Raw genomic sequence first — 22,321 nt, 5'->3', positions numbered from 1 at the left:
GTTTTACCCTATTTTTACACTTTCCACACTTCAACACAATAGGAACACACCGGACACATATGCCAATCATTATAACGACAATCAGTATAAGGATCAATAATTTGCCTATGCTGGCTATCACTTCCTGAACTCATTCCCCTAAACCTGAGAACCATTTCACTGGGTTCAGCCATGAAACCCATTCCTCTATCTTTTCCCCTACTTCAGCCACTGAAGCGTTATGGTTCTTATGAAACTCCCATTTTAGCTGCAGAATTTCATCCATTTTCCGGTCTATCACTTCCTTAGGGTCGCTGGTATCATTGGTGATATAGGTGCAACATTTTACTCCAAACTGGGTTGCTAACATTATGCAATACCCTCCAGTAACAGCAGTTAAATAATTCAACACTAGCCTGTGTTGCACCAGTTCTTTCTTGTACGCTTGCAATTCTCTCCCTGTATACCTGAATGTGTCATCGTACATCTCGGTGATATTATCTATCAATTTAGCAAGCTCCTGAATATATCTAAAGTTTAATGTACCCCGAGTGATCCTGGTGGGATCCAATGCGACTAAAACTTGAAAGCCAGTTGTCTCACTAATTAACTGAGTGGCTTTGTGCACGTCACCAGGTATCATATTTTGTTTGCCTCTGAGTTCCTATTGTGTGTGAAGATATGGTGATGGTGTGTTTTTATGTATACCAAGCATTTCAACATGTGTGAGGGTCATAACTTCTGGGACTACTCTTCCCAGGTAACACAAACCTTCGGAACTCGGGGAGAGCCACTTATACGCTTTTCTTCCACATATAAAATATACATTATCAGGGAGAACATAAGGAATGGTATGCATCATTATCATTAAACACATTTCCCTTGCAAACAATCCTATTTCTGGGTCTTCCATCTGGTACATGCAAGTTTCTGGCTGTATTATTTTAGCACAATAACAATCTGGCACCTTACCAATAATTTCTTTGGTGGAACTCAATGGATACCGATACCTAAAATGTTTCCCACTAGATTTAATTGAGCATAACAAATCATGGTTTATGGACTCATTATCAGCTCTTTGTGAGAAGGTCATCATCTGATTATTCCCCATCACTTCCCAACTCCCGCGTTTATTGGGGTTGGTTATGTTTAAGCACAAAAGTGATCTATCTACTTGGAATTGATAGAGTTTGAAATGAGGTGGTTTGGATGAGAGGAACTTTCCATCCAATGTTTTCCCTTTCTGTAATTCTAAAATTTCTGTGATATTCAGCGGAAATGGCACCAACCCTACATTATGCTGTCCCTGTGGCACATGTGAACACACCCAGCAATCAGTTTGATTTAACACTTTGCCTACCATGCTATGATAATCCTCTAAAGGATACCCACCCCAGTACGGGTTATATTTAGGTTGGCACCGTTGGATACAGTTCTCATCAACTAGGGACCCACATAGCTCACAAATACAGGAATCTTCAGACGATAAACCTCCACACCGTCCCTGAGTATCCGGAATGACAGCTCTCTTAACAATAACAGTACTAAGATTGGTCAGACACTCCCCTGATTGGCATTGCACTCCTCCTGACTCCACTCCATCAGCACTGCCATCAGCTCCCATTTCCTCGATTGGTCTCCCATCACAGAAACTGGATATTCCCGAGCCGACCAAGATGATGAACACTCTAAAAGAGAATATGAAAATTAACACAGCAGGCCCGTCCATTGTCACAACAAAACCTGCAAGTTTCTCTTAGTTCAGGTATCTCACTACAACATTTTCAATCCTCCCAGAACAAGCTTGCGAGCGACAGGTCCACACTATCAGCCTTGTCTCTGACTCGTTTCTCCTCCGGTTGATTGACCTTTTTGCAGTGAGTGGAATGGACCCAGGTATCTCTCTTGGCCACCTTCAAAGATGTAGTACTTGTCAGCAGCACCTGGTACGGACCTTCCCACCGATCACTCAAACAACCTGAACACAAGAAATTTCTGATCATAACATATTCTCCTGGTTCAACATCATGAAAGTTAGTTTCAGACATATCATTAGACAACAATTTCAGTTTCTGCTGCTGTTGATTTAACTGCTTACTCATTGATATAAGATACTTTAAAGTTACCTCATTGTTACCCTTCAGCTCTTCCTGTGGACTTATAATCAAATGAGGTTGTCTACCAAACAGTGGGCCTGATTCAGACCCGCTCGCGAGCGCTGAGCGCTCGCAAGTGGGTCGATGGTGCCCTAGTGTGCATGTGCACGATGGAGGGAGCTCCGTCGTGCACATGCGCGAGACCCGGGAAGCGACGGGGAAGCCGTCGCTCCAGGTCTCGCACCAAAGGGGGCGTGCTGTTGATGTTGGTTGACAGCACGCCCCCTTTGGTGGGCATGCCGGGGGCATGGCTGCCAGACGGAGGCGTTCCCATGGGAACGCCTACTGTCTGGGTCCGGCCCACTGACATCACTAGTGATGTCAGTGGGAGTGATTTTGGCTCTGATAGAGCCAAAATCACTCCTGGGCTTGCGGTCACCGAGACCCTACTGCAGGGTCTCGTTGCAAGCTCGATGGTCGCGATGGTCTTGACCATCGCGACCATCATCAAGGATGCTCGCATAAGCTGTGGGTGGTAACCCACAGCTATGCGAGCGTCCAAGAGGCCGCTCCAAGTATAGGTAGGAGGGCCCTGATTCAGAGCGAGCGCTCTGGTCAGAGCGTCTGGCTCTGAATCAGGCCCTGTATTTCAGTTTGGAACCGATTTAGAGGGTGTTGCCTATGTAGGACCAAAGGCAACGCTTCTGGCCATCCTAGTCCAGTCTCTGCCATGATTTTACTTAACTTATTTTTAATAGTCCCGTTCATCCTCTACCTTGACACTGGCTTGCGGTCGGTAGGGGGTATGAAGTCGGCTATTAATACCCATCAGCTTACACATATTTTGAAAAACATCACCTGTGAAATGAGTACCCCTGTCACTCTCAATGATTTTAGGGATACCGTACCTGCATACAAATTCCTGAACTATTTTCTTGGCAGTAAACGCAGCAGTACCAGTGGCTGCTGGGTAGGCCTCAACCCAGTTAGAAAATACGTCAGTGCACACTAATACATACTTAAGGTTCCTGCAGGGTGGTAATTGGATGAAATCAATTTGTATCACCTGGAAAGGTCCATCAGTCGGTGGAATGTGGGACGGTTCGGTGGGGATCGCTTTCCCTATGTTCTTCCTCAAGCAGGTCAGACAGGACATTGCTATCTTTTCTGCTTGTGAAGAAAAGCCTGGTGCGCAGCAGTATGCTCTCACCAACTTGCACATACCTTGTTTGCCCAGATGAGTCAGACCGTGCGCTGCCTCAGCCAGGCTGGGGTAATATGCCTTGGGGGCTACTGGCTTACCTTGTCCATCCCTCCAGAGCCTGGAGGACTCTTGCCCACATCCCTTGGACTTCCAAATGGATCTTTCCTGAATTGAACACAAATTTTGCATCTCAATTAATTTCAGCATATCAATTGTTTGGAAAGACATAATTTTTTCAGTTGGAGAAAACATTTTTAACCCTGCTGCCCTTTTTTCAGCTTCATCGGCTCTGTTGTTGCCCAGTGACACCGGATCATCCTCACATGTATGGGCTTTACATTTAATTACTGCCACCGCTTTGGGCAGTTGGACTACTTCTAAAAGATGTTTTATGTGTCGGGAATGTGCAACTGGTGTGCCTGCTGCTGTCATAAAATTTCTCAGATGCCATAGAGCCCCGAAATCGTGCACCACCCCGAACGCATACCTCAAGTCAGTGTAAATGTTAGCAGATTTGCTTGCTACCAGGTCACACGCTCTAGTTAGTGCTACTAACTCTGCCACCTGGGCTGAGTGAGAAGGACCAAGAGGCTTAGCTTCTATGATGTCTGTGTCATTTACAACAGCATAACCTGTACATAATTCACCTTTGTCTGTTTGTCTATGACAACTCCCACCCATATAAAAAGTCACATCCATATTCTCTAAAGGTGTGTCATGTATGTCAGGTCTAGCAGTAAAGGTCTGATTCAGATATGTCATACAATTGTGAGTATCATTATGCCTGCTGAACTCACCTCCCGCCAGCAACTCCTCTCCTTCCACCCTTTGGACATCATGTTGTACATATGGTAAATACGATGCTGGATTCAGCGTGCTGCAATGTTTAACAGCAATGTTTGCGGGTGCGATTAGTGCTAGTTCCCATTTGGTAAACCTAGCCAAAGAGACGTGTCTGGTTTGAGCTGAGTTCAACAGAGCAGGTACAGCATGGGGAGTGTAGACAATCATATCATGACCCAATACTACGTCCTCACTTTTACTCACCAATAGAGTGGTAGCTGCTACACTTCTCAAACAGGTGGGGAGTGATCTTGCCACAGTGTCCAATTGGGCACTGTAGTATGCTACGGGCCTACTGGCATCACCATGTTTTTGTGTAAGGACACCTGCAGCACAACCATCGGCTTCCGTACAATACAAATCAAAAGGTTTTTCATAATCAGGTATTCCCAATGCAGGAGCTTTTGTCAGACTATCCTTAAGATTAAGGAAAGCCTGCTCTGATTCCTCTGTGTGTACGACACGATCGGGCTTTGAGGAAGAGATTCATTCCTGTAAAGGTAAGGCCAAAATAGAAAAACCTGGGATCCACATTCTACAGTATCCACACATTCCCAAGAAGGTACGAATTTGCTGTTGATTCTGCGGCAGTGTCATGTTTTGTATGGCTTGGATTCTATTCATTGTAAGATGTCGTAAACCCTGGGTTAGGCAGTGTCCCAAATATTTTACATTGGATTGGCACGGCTGTAGTTTGTCCTTAGCCACTTTGTGTCCTGTATGCGAGAGATGAAGTAACAAAAGCTTAGTATCATTTAAACATGACATAAACGAGTCAGAACATAGCAATAAATCATCCACATATTGAATTACAACAGATCCATTGGCAGGTTGAAAAGATTGTAAACAGTTGTGCAATGCCTGGGGGAAGATACTGGGGCTGTCTATGAAACCTTGGGGTAACCGTGTCCATGTGTATTGTAAACCTCTGTATGGAACTGTGAATAGATACTGACAGTCAGGGTGGAGAGGCACAGAGAAGAAGGCTGAACAGAGGTCAATGACAGTGAAATGGGTTGCATTTGGTGGGATCTGCATCAGAATGACAGCTGGATTTGGCACTACAGGGAATTGGCTCTCTACCACCTTATTAACACCTCTAAGGTCTTGTACCAGCCTATAACCCCTCCCACCACTCTTTTTCACTGGAAAAATTTGGACTGTTGGCTATACTAGCTGTACAAACTAAAATTCCCTGTTGCAATAATCGCTCAATTATTGGAAAAACCCCTAATTCTACCTCCTGTTTTAGTGGGTACTGGGGAATTTTTGGAGCTTGCCTACCGCCTTTTAAATTTACCATTACAGGGCTTATGTTTGCCATTAATCCAGTGTCCTATCCATCCTTAGTCCAAAGGGAAAGTGGAATTTGGGACAACATTTCATCTACCTGGGATGGATTTTCATTTAAACTTGTAGAGTGATACATTATCCTTTTGGGAGTGTTAAATATATCCCGCACCTCGTGTACAACTCTCTCTGGGATCTCTAAAAATACACCATCAGTGGTGCATTATATAATACATCCCATCTTACATAACAAGTCTCTACCCAGCAGGTTAGTAGGAGCCACAGCAGCCAGAAGGAAAGAATGCCTGGTATGCAGCGGCCCAATAGTAACCTCTGTGGACTTTGTTAAAGGGTAATGTTCCACTTTACCTGTTACACCCATTGTTGGTACTGTCTCGTTGGTCACCTGTAAATTAACGGGAGATTTTATCACTGACCTGGTCGCCCCTGTGTCTACAAGAAAAGGATATTCAGTACCAGCTACATCAACCATCATGACCGGTTCTTCCCTAGTACTTCCCGTTAACCTGACTATCTGTAGACTACAGGTATGACCTGACCCCTAGCGTTGGCTACCATTCTCCAATAAAGCATTTACGGCCACAATTGGAGCTGGTGGCTGCTGGACATTTGCTGGTCTCTGTGCATATCCCTTATGGGGATATCCAGGTCTTCCCTGACTTGGGGTTCCTACTCTTTTTACTGTACAGTTTCTACTTAAGTGTCCTGTTTGTTTACAGTTAAAACATGTTCGCGGATCGGGTGAAGACATGTGTTGTTGTGAGGTTTGAGCAGAGGGTAAAGGTGGTGGATATGGGTAAGGATAGGGAGGGTAAGGGTATTGTGGGGGATATGAAGTTTGTGAGTAGTATGGGACCTGTGGTTGTATTGGATTAGGGGGATAGAGCTGTGATTGTTGTTGCGTAGGGTTAGTGAGGGCATATACTTGTTCAGATGTAAGTGTGTGTGCAGGTGCAAGTGTGTCTGTTGGCTGTGATGTTACCGTCATTCCCTCCAGAGCTTGGATACTGACAGCCATTAGTTTTTCGCTCTGGGCTTCTCTCTTCTGTGAGATGTTTTAATCATGTTCGATGGCGGTTTCTTTGAGGGTATCTATTGTGAGTACCCTCCAGCCAGGCTGTGAGGTCTGAACCCGGGTTTTTAAACTCTCTTTCAGACCATCCACGAGTACCGTGACTATCATTCCCCTGTGGTGAGTGCTGTCTTTAATATCCTCTATCCCAGTGCCCGGTCGCAATAATCTTCTGCAGATTCACTCTCCTTCTCCTTTTGCTTAATGGTGAAAATTTTGTTCCAGTTAACTACTACTGGAAAATATATACCCAATTGAGTTACAATGTGGGAAATGTTACCTTGGTTTACTTGGTCTGTTAAGGGAACGTCACCACCCAATACACAAACCGTGATAAATTTTGTCACGTCGGGATTGCGTGGTAGACAGGCCCTTAACACCACACGCCAATCTTTATTAGTGGGCTCATGTGAACTACCCAAATTTCTCAAAAATCTTTGACATTTGGCTAGTTCCTTTTTGGGATCGGGGAAATAATTTATGATGGAATTTAGTTCTGCTCTTGTCCAAGGACAATGCATTACTACTTCCCTCGTGGGCACTACACCGTTCGCATCTGCATTTCCATTTGGAATAGTTATTGTCCGAATGGGATGCAGACCAGTAGCACTGCTACCTTTGACCTGGTTACCTGGCTGGAGGTTTAATCTGCTGCTGCTATGTATGGTATGAACAACTTCCTCTACGGGTGCAGAGGGTGTTAACACTTCCCTTGCTGTTACCGATGGAGATGGCGGCACCACTCGTGATTCTGGTGATGCAGCATCTATCATTTGCACAGCATGGGAAATGGCAGACATTACAATAGGCTCATCATCCACATCATAAACATTGTCTTTATGGTTGCTTAAGAGAGGGTACAAATTGCTTGTTACATTTTTATGATTATTTTTGGTAACTGTACTTGCACCTCCATCCACATAAGGTGGGGGAGGTGAGCGTGAACTGCTGGTAATACTCTCCACAACGCTACCTTACTGCACGTGCATGCCATTTTGCGGCTCGCCCGTATTGCAATTTAGCGTCGCGGATGTATTTTCTGACAATGTGCTCACGACGCTAGTTTGCGTCGCTTGCACATTTTTAAGCCACGCATCCCCTTCATGCTGCCACAATTTTAAACATTCGTAATATTTAACCTTTTTCTCTCGGGAGCGCATCAGACTGATGTGATCCCGGACATTGTCTAACACATTTTTATCAAAACTACCAATTCTGGGAAATGGTCTAACACTCTTCCTCGTCATATTAAACCATAAATCACAATACCTTATTGCATAAGTACCGTACTTAGTATGCATAATACGATGAGCCGATCCAATCGGCGCCTCCATTAGCAGCACATCATTGTCTAACATCTATACTGTTTACGCGGCTCCCATTCTGAGACAAAAATCCTATGCTTTTCAATAAAGATTTAAACTGGTGAAAGACAATCAAGATACTTTCACTTACCTGTGGACGATTTAAGTCGGCGGAACTCACACACCTGGATAAGAATTGAAAAAGGCAACTTCCACACCCGGATAAGATTTAGTAAGGCAACTTCCACACCTATGGAAGTTTGTATGTCGGCTACTTCCACGCACCTCTCTACAACAAAGACAACATGTACACCTGCTACTGTGTATAGAACGGTAAAGCTACTTACCGAGCGGCTAGACTAGCCCTTGCACCTAGCCCTTAAGGATCATACGATACCCTTAACTTTGTTCAACAAATACTCACTGTTACACACTTTTTTCCTGTGCAGAAAAATACACATTAACCCAGATATTGATAACAATTGAAAAATGTAAACCTCAACGGCTTTATTTAAACACGTGGCAGCACAACCAGAAGTACGTATACGCTATTGTGCGACCAGTCGCATACACAATAATGCGACTACCACACAACCGTATGATGATAACCTTTAGCTGCGTACACAAAAGTGCGTCTTTGCTGTGCACAAACCTGCGACTCAGCCGCGTACTCGATACTGCGGCACCCCTTTAAACGTTAGGTTCTATCAACAGAGGAAAACAAACTTTTTCCTCTCTTGTCCCTGCATTCTAGTCAGCTTCCTTGGCTCACACGGAAACGGATAGTGATCTTTCAGCACAAAGTGGTTGCAGGTAAACCCTGCATGTGGCCACTCCACCCTTTGCTGAGATATCGATAGCCGTATGTGCCGTGTGAGTAGGTAAGTGACTTCACTATGAGCCCCCAACTAACGATACTGGATCAGAACCTCTATACACTCCTTCCTATACCTTCTAATATCCTGCCTATACCTTCTAAGGATGACGCTAATTTGCGTACGCAGTCATACAGTAAATAAAGACTTAAGACCTGGAATCTGTGGTTCCAAAGTACAAGTATTATTCAGGTAAAAATACAGTCAGTTACATGCTATTGATCCAGACACAATTCAGAATTATACAGACCCAAGTACAGTATACATACGCAGCACTTCCGGACCAGATATTAGGCATCAGCAAGAAACCCCTCATCTATCAGCATTCAGCACGAAGACTAAAGACCCAGTGTTGGAGCACACATATTTATACCCCCCAGGAATAGACAACACAATAGAGAAGTTTGTTGCTGATGCTATTGGTTCCCAAGGGGGATACATCTGTTACAGAGCATTTAACAGGCTGATTCAAATAGACACAACCCAGCCTACAACAACTGAGGGTCCCTAGATTCCCGCCACATGCAACATCCTAACAGTTATTCATATCATATACATTTTGTTGCTTGAAGTCTCTGCGGTCCATAAGTTGAGAATGCATGATGCGATCTCCACACCGATAATACCGGAATACTGTGGAAAGAGTATGCATCAGTACAAAACCAAACACGGCTTACTTAGCATGTATAAAACCTTAATTACCAAACAATCTTTATTTCATAGCATTTATACTTAATGAACAAACTTAAATCTTATACCTTAAAGCTTATGGAACCTTGTATGTGAATATGTAATGTGTGAGTATACAGGGTTTGAAATAAAGACGATAGTTTACTGGGGACAGATGCATTCGCATTTAGCTACTAAACAGCGTTTTCATATAGGATCTTATGCATTCGCTAATATGCGACTAGTTAACAGCGCAATTGTGAGTATTAATGTGTATATGAGAAACGGTGAAAGATGCAATCACATGATGCTATTAGTAATATCGCCATATGTACTTAAATGTGAGTTTATCTAAAATGGCGCTTGGGCGACCATTCGCAAAATGGCGTCTTGCGATCTCATTTCCAAGATGGCGTCTTGCGGCCAGTCGCAAGATGGCGTTGCCGCGATTCAATTTTAAACTGATCTTGTCTCAGCCAATTATCCAGCTTCGACAGTATAGTCAACCTTAAGCTCTACGACCAGCTCCGATGATTCCCGATGGTCTCGATTAATCCTTATATGCCCGGAGATGACATGTAATGAGAACAAAAAGGGGCGTATTTTTAGTCTTACAGCCGCATCCTCCCCTCGCTCGTCCAGCTAACGATCTCATCTTAACGACGCAACTTGCGAGCGCTTCATTTGCATATCCGGCCCCTTTTACCTTACGACCGTGCGGCCGCAACGACCGACTCTGAATGAGGTCCTTAACGTCTATCACCTTTGATTTTGCTGCACCCTCACTGACTGATCTGTGGCGGGGGAGTGGTATGATCCTGAATTTTACTTTTGAGGTGTGCAAATGGCAATAAAACACAATGGAGTTAGTAATAAATGGAGCAATGTGGAATGAATGATTTTGTATTTAGTAACATCATTAGTATTAATTTCATTTTGCAATTTTGTGTCCATCTAAAGCAACAATTTGTAAGGTGTTCAATTCCTTTGCTGTATTATCAGACCCACACAAATACACCCCCCACCTCCCCATCACATATCTCCAATCTTTTGTTCTGTATTGAGGGAACAAATGGAAATAAAAACCACTCCACTCAGCTCTGTGCAGGGAGAAACACAACTGAAGAGTTATGAACAAAAGATTTCAGACTCTTCATCAATGATTACACTGAATAACACAGAGCTAAGGCGGCATGCCAGAGAGTGCTACAGACCTATACATTGATGAAAGCTCCCTCTTACACCCTGCAACAAGTATGGGCTGAGATTACACAAGCTATAGCTATACAGGCCTTGTATTGTGTACTAACCTTTTTGAATGTAACTTCTTTCCTTCTTTCTTCATGCTTAATTTTAAATGTCATTTGTGGAAAAAACATTGAGGCAGAAAAAGGAAGAGAGGAAGAGAAGTTGAGAGATGGGTGTCGTAGCACAGATATGGAAGTGTAGGCCCTTACTAGACACTAACCTTGGCAGTTCAACTCTAGTGGGTGATGACATCACTGAATCCACAGGGGCATCATTAGTCTTGTATGAGGATTCTGAGAAGAAACACATATGCAAGTGGGGAACATGGGGAGGGAGGTAATGGAATCCAGAGTAGGAAAATAATTGAAAGTGGAAATAAATACATATCACAGTGAATTTCCAATATTAAGATTATAAACTCAGTTATGCCTAACATCCCCATGCATGTACCTTCCATTGTTTTCCTGCCCTTTTGTTAGGCCTCATTATTCCATTTATCAGTTTCTATTGTTCAATTGACAATTTCTTTTTTTATCACCTCCAAGCCTACTCACCCAAAAGTCTCTTCCAGTCCCTGATCATGACTTTGGCAATCTCACCAATCTCTCGATCCTTGCATTGCTTTCGTAGTTTATTGACAGTCACTCCAATCCCTGTGCTCTGGAAGAGGAAGGGATTGCACTTTGGTCCTCTTACATGGACAGAAACCACCCCTAAGAAGCTATAAGCTACTCACTTCTAGACTCTAACAACCCCTTACTCTCTAATGGTCTGTGCAGGCCTCTGAAGTGGGAGTAGGTGCCACTCTTACCCGCAGGAGGGGGACAGTCATTTGAAATCTCTGAAGTTCCTTTAATAGGTCCAGAATACGATCCTAAAGGATAAAAAATTGCAAATAGACAAAAAAGAGAGAAGCATCCATTAGTTTGAATGACATGTCTGCACAGTTTATATTAATGCACATGTCCAGAAGTGCCTTGCAAAACACCTGGCACTATTCCACATGTGCAATATTTACTGACCTTACCTATAATTCACTTTTTTAAATTATGCATACTGCTTTGATATACTTTTAGTGAAACACGTTTTGGAGCATTTTAGGATATATTAGCTGAATGCAATAACTACTTAACAATACAAAATCTATTTGCGCTACTATAGAATCAAATCACTAGTGCATGATCTATAGTAATCTGCCTGTGATACCCCTTGCAGACATCCCGGGTTGCCACATATGTCTGAAAGGTACCTACCCGGGAACACGTTCCCGGGTAGCCGACCCTGCAATAGACCAGGGAATTTCCCTGGACTTAAGTCCCAGGAAATTACCCTGCTTATGTCTGAATGGTGCTACCCGGGAATTTACTACTCCCGGGCTGCACCAAGCAGCTTTTACATAGAGTTGGCAGCGCAGAACATCCTATAGGACGCTCAGCGCTGTTGCTCACCACCCCCCGCGGCAGTGGCTGTGTCACTGTAGATGGAGTCAGCGACACAGGACCCCAGCCGTACGCTGGGAACACCCGCCTGCACTGGAGACCGCTGACTGGTCTCAGCAATAGCGGCCCACCCTTACTCCCGCTGGACCACCAGGGTAATAAAAGAATTAAAACAAATAATTAATTACCAAAATTAAAAAAATTAAAAATGCAGCATTTTGACTGCCCGGCTTCCGGCAGCCCAATGATGACATCATCAGCGGCAGCCAGAGAGGGGATAGGCTAAGAGGAGGAGACGGAAGAGGAGAGGCAGGTAAGCTGTAAAACCCGGCTTATGTCTGAAAGGGGTCTACCTGGGAATTTCCCAGGTAGACACTGTAGTGTGAAAGGGGGTCCTCGACCAAATGCCCAAGAATTTGCACAGGAGAAATTCCCGGGTCTGAGCAGGAAATGTCCCGGGTTGTATGTCTGAAAGGGGTATGAGTGAATATATGCTCCTTTGTACATTAATAGAAATGATGAGAATCAAGATACATACTCAGCAGTTATACAACTATGGCAACAGATGTTTTATTTTGTTACCTTCTGCTCAGCATGTAACATTTACTATGGTTTGTCCACTATCTCATTATATATAACATTCAGTTCAACACACAGCAACCAATATTATACCTATTCCCTGCACCAGTTATATGCATTGTAATTAAAGTGTTCCATATTAGGAGATGCTAATTAATGAGACACCAAATTCAACATTCTATCTAATTAAAAAAAACTGTGAATTATAACATTTATTACTTATGTATAATTAATAAATAACATCTTTTAACACTACTATTGACACCAATAAGAAACTCATACTGGAAAGCACATGTGAGAAAATGGGGTTGGCCCCTGCCATCTATTAGTAAAGCTTTAATAAAGGTTAATATCATTAAGCCATACACCTAAACAATAAAGTGTTGAACAACCCCTGTGACTGGCAGAGAAAAAAAGAACATTATGGGGTATATTTTGTAAGGTGCAGGTTTTTAGAATTGACGATGTTGCCCATAGCAACCAATCAGATTCTACTTAACATTTATCTAGCACCTTCTAGAAGATAATAGCTAGAATCTGATTGGTTGCTGTGGGCAACATCTCCAATTCTAAAAACCCGCACTTCAGTAAATATATCCCTATCAGTGTACTCCAGAGGTAGATGCTATAGAAGCCTAGACTTTGTTAGGGCAAGAGATGCTGCATAACTAAGCAACAGCAGCCCTGCCCCACATACAGTAGCAACCCTTACAGCAGCCCTGCCCCACATACAGTAGCAACCCTTACAGCAGCTCTGCCCCACATACAGTAGCAACCCTTACAGCAGCCCTGCCCCACATACAGTAGCAACCCTTACAGTAGCCCTGCCCCACATACAGTAGCAACCCTTACAGTAGCCCTGCCCCACATACAGTAGCAACCCTTACAGCAGCCCTGCCCCACATACAGTAGCAACCCTTACAGTAGCCCTGCCCCACATACAGTAGCAACCCTTACAGAAGCCCTGCCCCACATACAGTAGCAACCCTTACAGCAGCCCTGCCCCACATACAGTAGCAACCCTTACAGTAGCCCTGCCCCACATACAGTAGCAACCCTTACAGTAGCCCTGCCCCACATACAGTAGCAACCCTTACAGTAGCCCTGCCCATTTAAAAGCTGTGAGTTGCAGCTGTGGACCCTTACTGTGCTCCAAAAAGCATCTGTCACCACGATCAGTAACACTATTACAGAAGTAGCAGAAATACTTACCAGTACCTGACCGGAGTGACCTCATGTCATTTAACAAACTGTAAGTTTTCAGAGTTAGCTTGTGAGACTTATGGCATTGGTTCCTAGACCCTCGCTGCTTCCTATGGGAAGGTAGTCCGGGGTTGTGAATAGGGATCCACGCAGATATCTCCATCATTTCTACACTGGTCACTCAGTTTCACTGCTCCAGAAGTAGCAGTGATGCTTACTGGTGCCCATCCAGCAGACTACGCATGCTTGACCTCAAGTCATTTAGCAAGCTCTAAGTTTTCGATGCTTGCTTGCAGGACTCACAGCAGACCCTCAGCTCCTTGCTATGGGTTGGAGGTCCAGGTTTGTGAAGAGGGATTTGAGCAGATCCCTCTGCCATCTTCACACTGGGTCTCCGGAGTAGGCGGTCCTATCGGACCCCTAAGAATGAAAGAACCTGTTGAAAAAAATGCAGAAACTAGTGTTTCCACATGTGTAACAAGCCAATAAGTGATTATGAATAGTTCTCTTAATGTCTCAATATAATTATACAATGCAAAGTATCATTACTGCCCAGGACCCTGATTGATCTATCTGCTATATTTTGTTTCTTTGTGACACAGCCACATGCACAGTGTGAGGCATAAATAAGTAGATTAAAAAATCCCCCCATTATGCCACACCACCAATGTTGGAAGCAATAATTAGCCATGCATTACAGATCTATCAGAACATCTACAATAACTCCTGCATCTTCATGTCTGCATCCCTTAAATGAACTCCATATCCTGCTTGAGCGCAGGTGTTTTAATCAGTGCCACAGTTATTTTGATTTAACCATCTGTTCTCAAATATGGATAGCCTTTAAACCTGGACTGTTAGTGTGCCTTAAGGATGGAGGTTGGGAAACCCTGCTCTATATAGTTATTTGTAAAATGCCCTGATGAATTAAACAAGACTCAGCCCATGAAAGATGATTTCTTAAACTAATCAAGAATTCAGTTATTCTATCATTATCTTATTAATATGGACATTACATTCATCGCGCTCATTTTCTACATGTTATCTAAAAGATTCTCTTCTGTTCAGTCTCATCACTATGTGGACTTTAATACAATTGTCACACCATAGCTTCCTCATAAACTGAACAGAAACATGTCCAATCTATTCTGCCAGGACCAGACTGTACAGCATTCTCTGCATTATACACAGCCTCATACAAATGTGCTTGAAAAAAAATGTCTTGTACATCAAAGGTTCCCATCTACAAGCCCAAACATAAGCACTGTACAAGTGTCAGACTGTTTATTCCAGCATGATTCCAAGAAGACAAAGTTCAAGTGTTTTTGTTCCCGAAGTATGAGATATCTGTGTTCTATGTATTGCTGATTAGAATTAAATTGAACAATATGTACTGTTACAGTATTATGCACAAGAGCACTCACAATTTACATAAAACATGCTCTGTAGTACTCATTGGGTTTATGCAGAGATGAACATATGCCAGTTTGCGTAGCATACTTTGCGTGCATTAGATATGCGCATACTTGGCAAATGAGCGCACGCAAAGGCAAGAATGCAGAGTCTAATGCATTTCTATACTTTCTACTGCCAGGCATGTGGAATGGGGGATGGGGCATTGTAATGTAGGCAAAGTTAGTTCAGGGTAAGTACACGCAAATGCAGGCCATACAGACCAGAACATAAGTACATTCACAGTTAATTTGATCCAAGGAAAAAAAACCTCAGACATTTACCAAAATCAAAGGTATAAATCTGCACTAACAACATAGCAACCAATCAGACATTTGCTTTCATTGTCTAACTTGTACCAGAGTGATAAAAACTATTGCCTGATTGGTTGTTTCGGTGAATTACAGTCTGCTGCTGTTTGGGGTCGGGGGGGGATGGAGGCAGCAATGGCATCCATTTTCCCAAAACAGAGGCATGATGCCACCATTGAGGGGGAGGGAAGAAGCCAGAATCTCTGTCAGCTGATGGAGATTTCCTAGCCTCTTTCTCCATCAAGGATCACACAGATGATCAGATGCTGCATCCACGGTTCATTAATGCATGCAGGAGCCATGATGCCTCCTGCTGCATTAACTTAATTGCAAGGACGGAATTGCAAAACTGCTTGCGTGCAGCTTTGCAATTCTGTCCATTACTTAATCACCCTCTTAGTTCAGACTTGCACCTCTGTGTAATGCTCATTGAATGCCTAATTCTGAGTTGGACACATATGTGTAATCGGACGCATCTCCCATTTCGACAGTGCATGCATTTCAAAACATGATGTACGCATGTGCCATACAATGTGCCTGAAGTTACAAGTAGGTGCATGCATGCCGAATCTTGTGCAAATAGCGACCAGGGCATAGTAAGCGTTTCTGGGTAGCAACTGGGGAGCAAGTATCAAGACACACTGAGCAGTAATCTCTACTCACTGCAGGGTGCATGTCCTTTGCACGCTCCAGGCAGTACTAAAGCAGCACTACAGGGTACAGGATGCTGTTCCAGGCATCCTGTTAGCCAGATGCAGGGGTTAGGGTTAAGGCCCTGCACCCTTGGCGGTGGTATTACTCGCAAACCCCTCCCATTGGCCTTGGATCTCTTGCACTTAGCATGGGGCTTGTGCAAGTGTCAATACTAATGATGACAGCTGCATCTGCGGATGCTAGAACAGTGCATGATAGGCTTGCACTTTCAGGCACATATATTTGTACTTAGTTCTGCCATTTATCACAGCATATGCAAGTAAGTACAATGCATACTTGCCTACTTTAAGTTTTTTCTCCCTGGGAGAAGCCCGGGGAGAAGAAGCAGGTGGGTGGTGATGGGGGCGGGGCCGGACGGCTTGCATTGCTAAGCCCCTCCCATTCATGGGAAATTACAAATATGAATATGCAAATACCACATATTTAACTAGGGAGCAGGGCCGAATTATGCAATTCTTATAGAATCGAGTCATTAAGCTCCGCCCATGACTCGCCCGACCGCCGATTCCCAGGAAAATACTCCCCGTTCTGCCCACTTCACTAGGAAGTGGGCAGAATGTGGGAGAGGTGCCTACTCTTTCGGGGGTGCGTGGGGTTAGCAGAAAAATCGGAAGCCTCCAGTAGTTCCCGGGAGAGTAGGCAAGTATGGTACAATGCCGTGGTCATCGTGAAAAGTGGCTGCAGAAGCATGGAACTCAGAATCAGGCCCAGACTCTCCATTGTTAACACACCGACGCTCTCATATTTACTAATTGTTTTCTGTGTCATGGTCAAATACACCACCATCTCCACACAAAGACATTACATTGTTCTATTACTATTTTGTTCCCAATTGTAGTGTGCAATGGAATATGCTGGTGCTACTGTATATAAGCAATTGATAATCTGTAGTAATATAATAAGACCGCTGTGTCTGTTTGTTCCAAGTTGGCGCAAAAAAATACTACACCAATTTTCATGAAAACTGCATCATTGTGTAGTGGAAACTCCTAGAAATAACCTGCACAGTGTTACATCTCCATCCTACAATGTAAAGGTGAGCAATAACAAAACATCAATGCAAGAGATAGGTGTGGCACCATGAGCTCGCCCCTTGAGGCATACTTGCTGACTTTGCTGCCCCCTCCTCTGGGAGGGGGCAGTCAGGTTGGCAGAGAGGGGGAGTGGTGGTTGGGAAAGTGGGCAGGGCAGAGGGCGTGGTTAAATGATTGCATCATCATCGTCTTGTCCCCCACTATACAGTGCCAAGTAAACAGGCATTGTATAGCGTGGGGCGGGGCTACAATTACGCAATTCACCGTGAATCATGTCATTTCCCCCCACTGGATCGGCCACTTGTAAGTGGGTAGCTGTGGGGCGAGGGGGAGGGGTGTGCGAGCAAGTGGTGGGGGGTGGAGGTGGTGGAGAAGGGTGCTGGAAACTTGCCTACTTTTCTGGGTGGCTGAGAGCGCCACTAGATTTTTGGGAGCCTCCCAGTCAATTCAGGAGAGTAGGCAGTATACAGTAAGGGAGAGGTGCTTTGTGCCCGTGTTCACTTGCATAGGATAGGCTACATAGAAGTCTGTGCACAGGGCACACAGTGACATTGGTGTGAGTGGTGGGTGAATGGGATAGGCTACATAGCAGTCTGTGCACAGGGCACATAGTGACATTGGTGTGAGTGGTGGGTGAATGGGATAGGCTACATAGCAGTCTGTGCACAGGGCACACAGTGACATTGGTATGAGTGGTGGGTGAATGGGATAGGCTACATAGCAGTCTGTGCACAGGGCACACAGTGACATTGGTGTGAGTGGTGGGTGAATGGGATAGGCTACATAGCAGTCTGTGCACAGGGCACACAGTGACATTGGTGTGAGTGGTGGTGAAGGAACTGCTGCCATCAGTCTGTATAGCGCTGCTTGTCATGTGGGCGACTCCTGCAACAGGGCCCCTACGCAAAGCAATACAACTATAACACCTTGGCAGAAGCGATTTCATCCTAAGCGAGCCCTCGTGCAACAGCTAGTAAATAAATACAAAAATTTCCCAACGTGCTGCACAAAGTAAATTTTACATTGAGGAAAATATATCATTTACAATATTTGAACAATTGCATTTAGAGAAACAATAGGAATTAGAACACTGTTTAAAAGAGCTTACAATCAACATGACATTGACATAGGGCAAGTACTAAATAATTCCATGTAGCATGTTGGACTTTGTGCTTAGCCACCAAAAACACAAACACATTCTAGCTGCACACCCAGAACACGAACCCCGAGTGTGCGTGTTTTGCTGTTTTCCTTACACTTCTATGATGACTGATGTAAGGAACTGATGTATGCACACTGAGATATTGCACATGTAAGAACTTATTTCCTATGCTTAGCTCCATTGCTGTGCATTCCATCTGATAAATGAGGGCTGTTTAGTAAATGAGTTGTAAAGCAGGTTGCAGCGTGTACAGTTCTACATCTATCTGCTGCCTGTCCTGCTCTCTTTAGCCTATGTGTCTCTCTGCCTATTTCTCCCGATCAGCCGATATTTCTCACTATCTTACTTTTTTCTCTTTTCCATCTCATGTTTCACAGTCTATCATGTTCCTTGTCTCACAGTGTTCGCCCACTCAATCCTTCATTACTACAGCACTGATTTAATTTCCTTGTTTATTCCTTCATATTTCAGAATTACATAACTCCCACGATCAGGTCCACATGGCAGGGTTCCCATGCTCACACGACTCAGAATTGCTACTTGTTCTATGTGTAGTGTCCTACATACTACTTCTCTGCACTATTTTATTGGCTCCTCCCTTCCCCCCCTCAAACTTACCCCAACCTCCCGGCCACATGGCACAAAACAGTGACTATTCCATGTAATCTGTACATTCTTGCACTTGCTTCCTTGTTCTTTTGTTTATATTTTGACCCCCTTTAATCTGCTTCTCGCTCCAATATGCTCCCCAAATGATTTCCAATTACTCACCAGATTCCGCTCATTGATCCTCTTCTCCAGCTTCCTTACGATTCTTTGTAATTCCTCTTCTGACCCCATATGGTCACATAAAGACGTAGCACAAGTAATAATGTGAATACTATTCTGTGCACAAATCTATGAGTTATTGTCAACAAGTTGGTAAGTGCAGGTGAAGTGGGTGTGACTGTACAACTACATCATTCTGTATAAGGCTATGTGTAATTTTATTGTCTGCAGTCTCATAGAGAAATGTCTGCATAATACCTTGTAGATTGACTACTTTGTGTTTTTGTATACACTGTTGCATATAGTGTGTCACTGTGTGGGTATATACTAGCTCTGTGTGTATACAGGCTTCTCTAGCTTGTTGTCAGTAAGGAGGTGTGTCCCAAATTATAAATAGTCCCAAGGTCTTTGAGCCGGACACAGGAGGGGGGGGGGGGTAGTGACAGCTGGATACATGTCACACATGGCTCTAGACACAGTACGCTACTAGCAGCAATACATGACTGCATATGCTGTTAGGTATACTGCTGCAAAATCACACAAAGTAAAAAAGTTGCAGGTAACATCACAAGCATTAGCTACATACTCTCCTACTCTCTTGAATTGTCCAGGAGACATGGACTCACAGAAAAGCTAGGCACACTCCACACCTTTCTCTATTTGCCTATATTCGCTATGAAATGAGCAGGACAAGGGGGGGGGGGGGGAGCTATGGTGCATACCTCTGCAAATTGTTTTATTGTATTCTACTAGGTCTGTGCAAAGCGATGATGCACACCACTGCGGTGCAGGGGGCAGGACTGTGATGAAGCAATCCATACAGCCCTGCATTAGTCACCTATTTCTCCCAGAGGCAAGAACAAAAAAGTAGGTAAGTATGATTAACTGAGTTCAGCTGAAATAAGTGTGCATCCAGAAAAGAATAGGAGCCTGTTTATAAAGGAATATTTGTGGAATATGGCTTATGGGGGGGGGGGCACATTCAAATAATAAATATCCCCGGGAAGTATGTATTGGGAACCGCAGTTGCTCTGTTTTCCACCACAAAAGCAGCCCCCATAGGTTTCAATAGGAGCTGCTTTACTGTCGAATCTACCAAGCTCAGCAATTACGTATGTTAGTTATTGCAGTCATAGGATCCTTTCCCAGCAATGGTCTCATGCACATGCACAAAGCTGAGAAGCAGAGGAGCTGAGGCTCGGCATGAAGAGGAGCAGCAGCCAGAAGAGAATAAGATAAGTGACTAGGCTGGAGCCAGAGAGATTTAAGGGGTTGGAGTGACACAGGGGGGCATGGAGAGACACAGGGGGCACCTGGAGAGACATGGGGGGGCTGAAGAGACACAGAGGGGTGACATGGGGAGCCTGGAGAGGCACAGAGTAGTGACATGGGCAGGCCTGAAGTGACCCAGGGGAGAGACACAGGGTGGGTCTGGAGAGACACAGGGGGCCTGGAGAGTAACAAGAGGCCTGAAGAGACACAGGAGGCCTGTAGTAGCAACCCTTGTCAGGAATCCTTGACTATTAACATTGAATACTTTTATGGCCTTTTCTTAATTGCTGCAAAACAACTCTTGCATGGCCACATCTAAATTTTAATTTATTTAATCAATCAATCTGTAAATCGATCATTCTTTTTCACCTGCCTTCCACTACATACTCCACCTTAATTACCCTGTACTCTGAAATAAATTTTAATTTATTTAATCAATCGATCTGTAAATCGATCATTCTTTTTCACCTGCCATCCACTACATACTCCACCTTAATTTCCCTGTACTCTGTCTGATCTAGTGTAGTTCTTGATTAATTAAATCATTATTTCTATGGGGTTGTATACTTTATTAAACTACCATCCTGTCAGACACTGCTGTGTTGTAAAGTTGCATAGATGTGCTATATGCTGTTAAACTGCCGTGTGTTTGTGCCGCTGCTCTGTTGCTTAGTTTATCCAGACAGCCTTTGGCCAATATTGGAGAACAATTTTGTAAGGTTGGTCAAAACTTACTGGAAATTAATGGTATTGAGGTTAATTACACTGTAGGAACACAAACAGGCCCAAATGTTATGATTTTAACTGACTAATCATTTTTAAAAAAAAAATCCAGATCCAAAACCAAAACATTTGAGGGTGGTTTTGGCAAAACCAAAACACGATGATGACTAAGAATGGGGGTTCATGTACTTCTCTAGTTAATAGCCTTATGTGTAAGTAAAAACATTTTATATTGAATTCTGTAGAACACAGGTAACCCATGGAGAGACTGAGAGAGTGGAGTAGCCTATGATGAACATTTAGCGAGGAAGATCCGAGATTATTGCAGTAGTCAATGTGGGAAATAATGAGTACATGAATGAAAGGTTTTGCAGTGTATTGTGTAAGACATGGTCATATTCCTAATATGTTTTTTTAGATGTATGTAACATGATTTGGAAATAGATTGAATATGAGTAACACAGGATAGTTCAGAGTCAAGGATAACACCAAGGCAGCTTGCTTGTGAAGTAGGGTTGATTGTTGAGTTATCAACAGTAATAGAGATAACAGTTTTGTACATGCTATTGGACGTGGAAATATTATTACTTCTGATTTGGATTAAGTTTGAGGTTGCAAGATGACATCCAAGATGAAATGTCAGAAAGACATTCAGTAACTGGGATCAATACAAATGATTATAAATCTGGGTAGGATAGGTAGATCTGAGTATGATCTGCATACAGATGATAATGAAATCCAAAAGAGCTGATAAGTTTGCAAAGAGATGTGGTACAGATTGAGAAAAGCAGAGGACCTAACACTGAGCCTTGCGGAACTCCAACTGATAGAGTTAGCGAAGAGGAGATGGAGTCTGAGAAACAAACACTGAAAGAGTGATTCGATAAGTAGGATGAGAACCAGGGTAGGGTTGTGTCCTGAAAACCTACAGATTGTAGTATTTTATGAAAAGAGAGTGGTCAACAGTGTCAAATGCAGCAGAGACATCTAGAAGAGTACTAAGGGGTCTATTTACTAAGCAGTGTTAGGAGACAGAGTGAAAAGTGATAAGGTGCCAGCCAAT

General features: G+C 43.6%; 1 protein-coding gene across 5 annotated transcripts in view; it reads right to left on the bottom strand.

The window, feature by feature from the left end:
* The window catches only part of LOC148473161 (transcription elongation factor A protein 3-like), an 87,274-nt gene extending 67,696 nt beyond the window's left edge, over positions 1 to 19,578 (bottom strand). For 2 of the 5 annotated variants that reach the window (XM_088459971.1, XM_088459973.1), the window contains exons 1-5: positions 19,267 to 19,578; positions 11,413 to 11,475; positions 11,156 to 11,261; positions 10,822 to 10,894; positions 10,664 to 10,699 (exon numbers count right to left, since the gene is read on the bottom strand). In XM_088459971.1, the coding sequence (XP_088316097.1) occupies positions 10,664 to 10,699; positions 10,822 to 10,894; positions 11,156 to 11,261; positions 11,413 to 11,475; positions 19,267 to 19,335 (347 nt within the window). In that variant the 5' untranslated portion in view covers positions 19,336 to 19,578. Of the gene's footprint in view, positions 1 to 10,663; positions 10,700 to 10,821; positions 10,895 to 11,155; positions 11,262 to 11,337; positions 11,476 to 19,266 lie in introns of those variants that run through there. The other 3 variants (XM_088459972.1, XM_088459974.1, XM_088459975.1) reach the window with 3 other exon arrangements.
* Positions 19,579 to 22,321: the final 2,743 nt, after the last annotated feature.

This window comes from Taudactylus pleione, unplaced genomic scaffold (assembly GCF_031769625.1).
Source record: "Taudactylus pleione unplaced genomic scaffold, aTauple2 ptg000959l, whole genome shotgun sequence".
In the NCBI taxonomy this organism is placed as follows: domain Eukaryota; kingdom Metazoa; phylum Chordata; class Amphibia; order Anura; family Myobatrachidae; genus Taudactylus; species Taudactylus pleione.
Note: the sequence above shows the minus strand (reverse complement) of the source record. Positions and strands in the feature narration are given on the sequence as shown.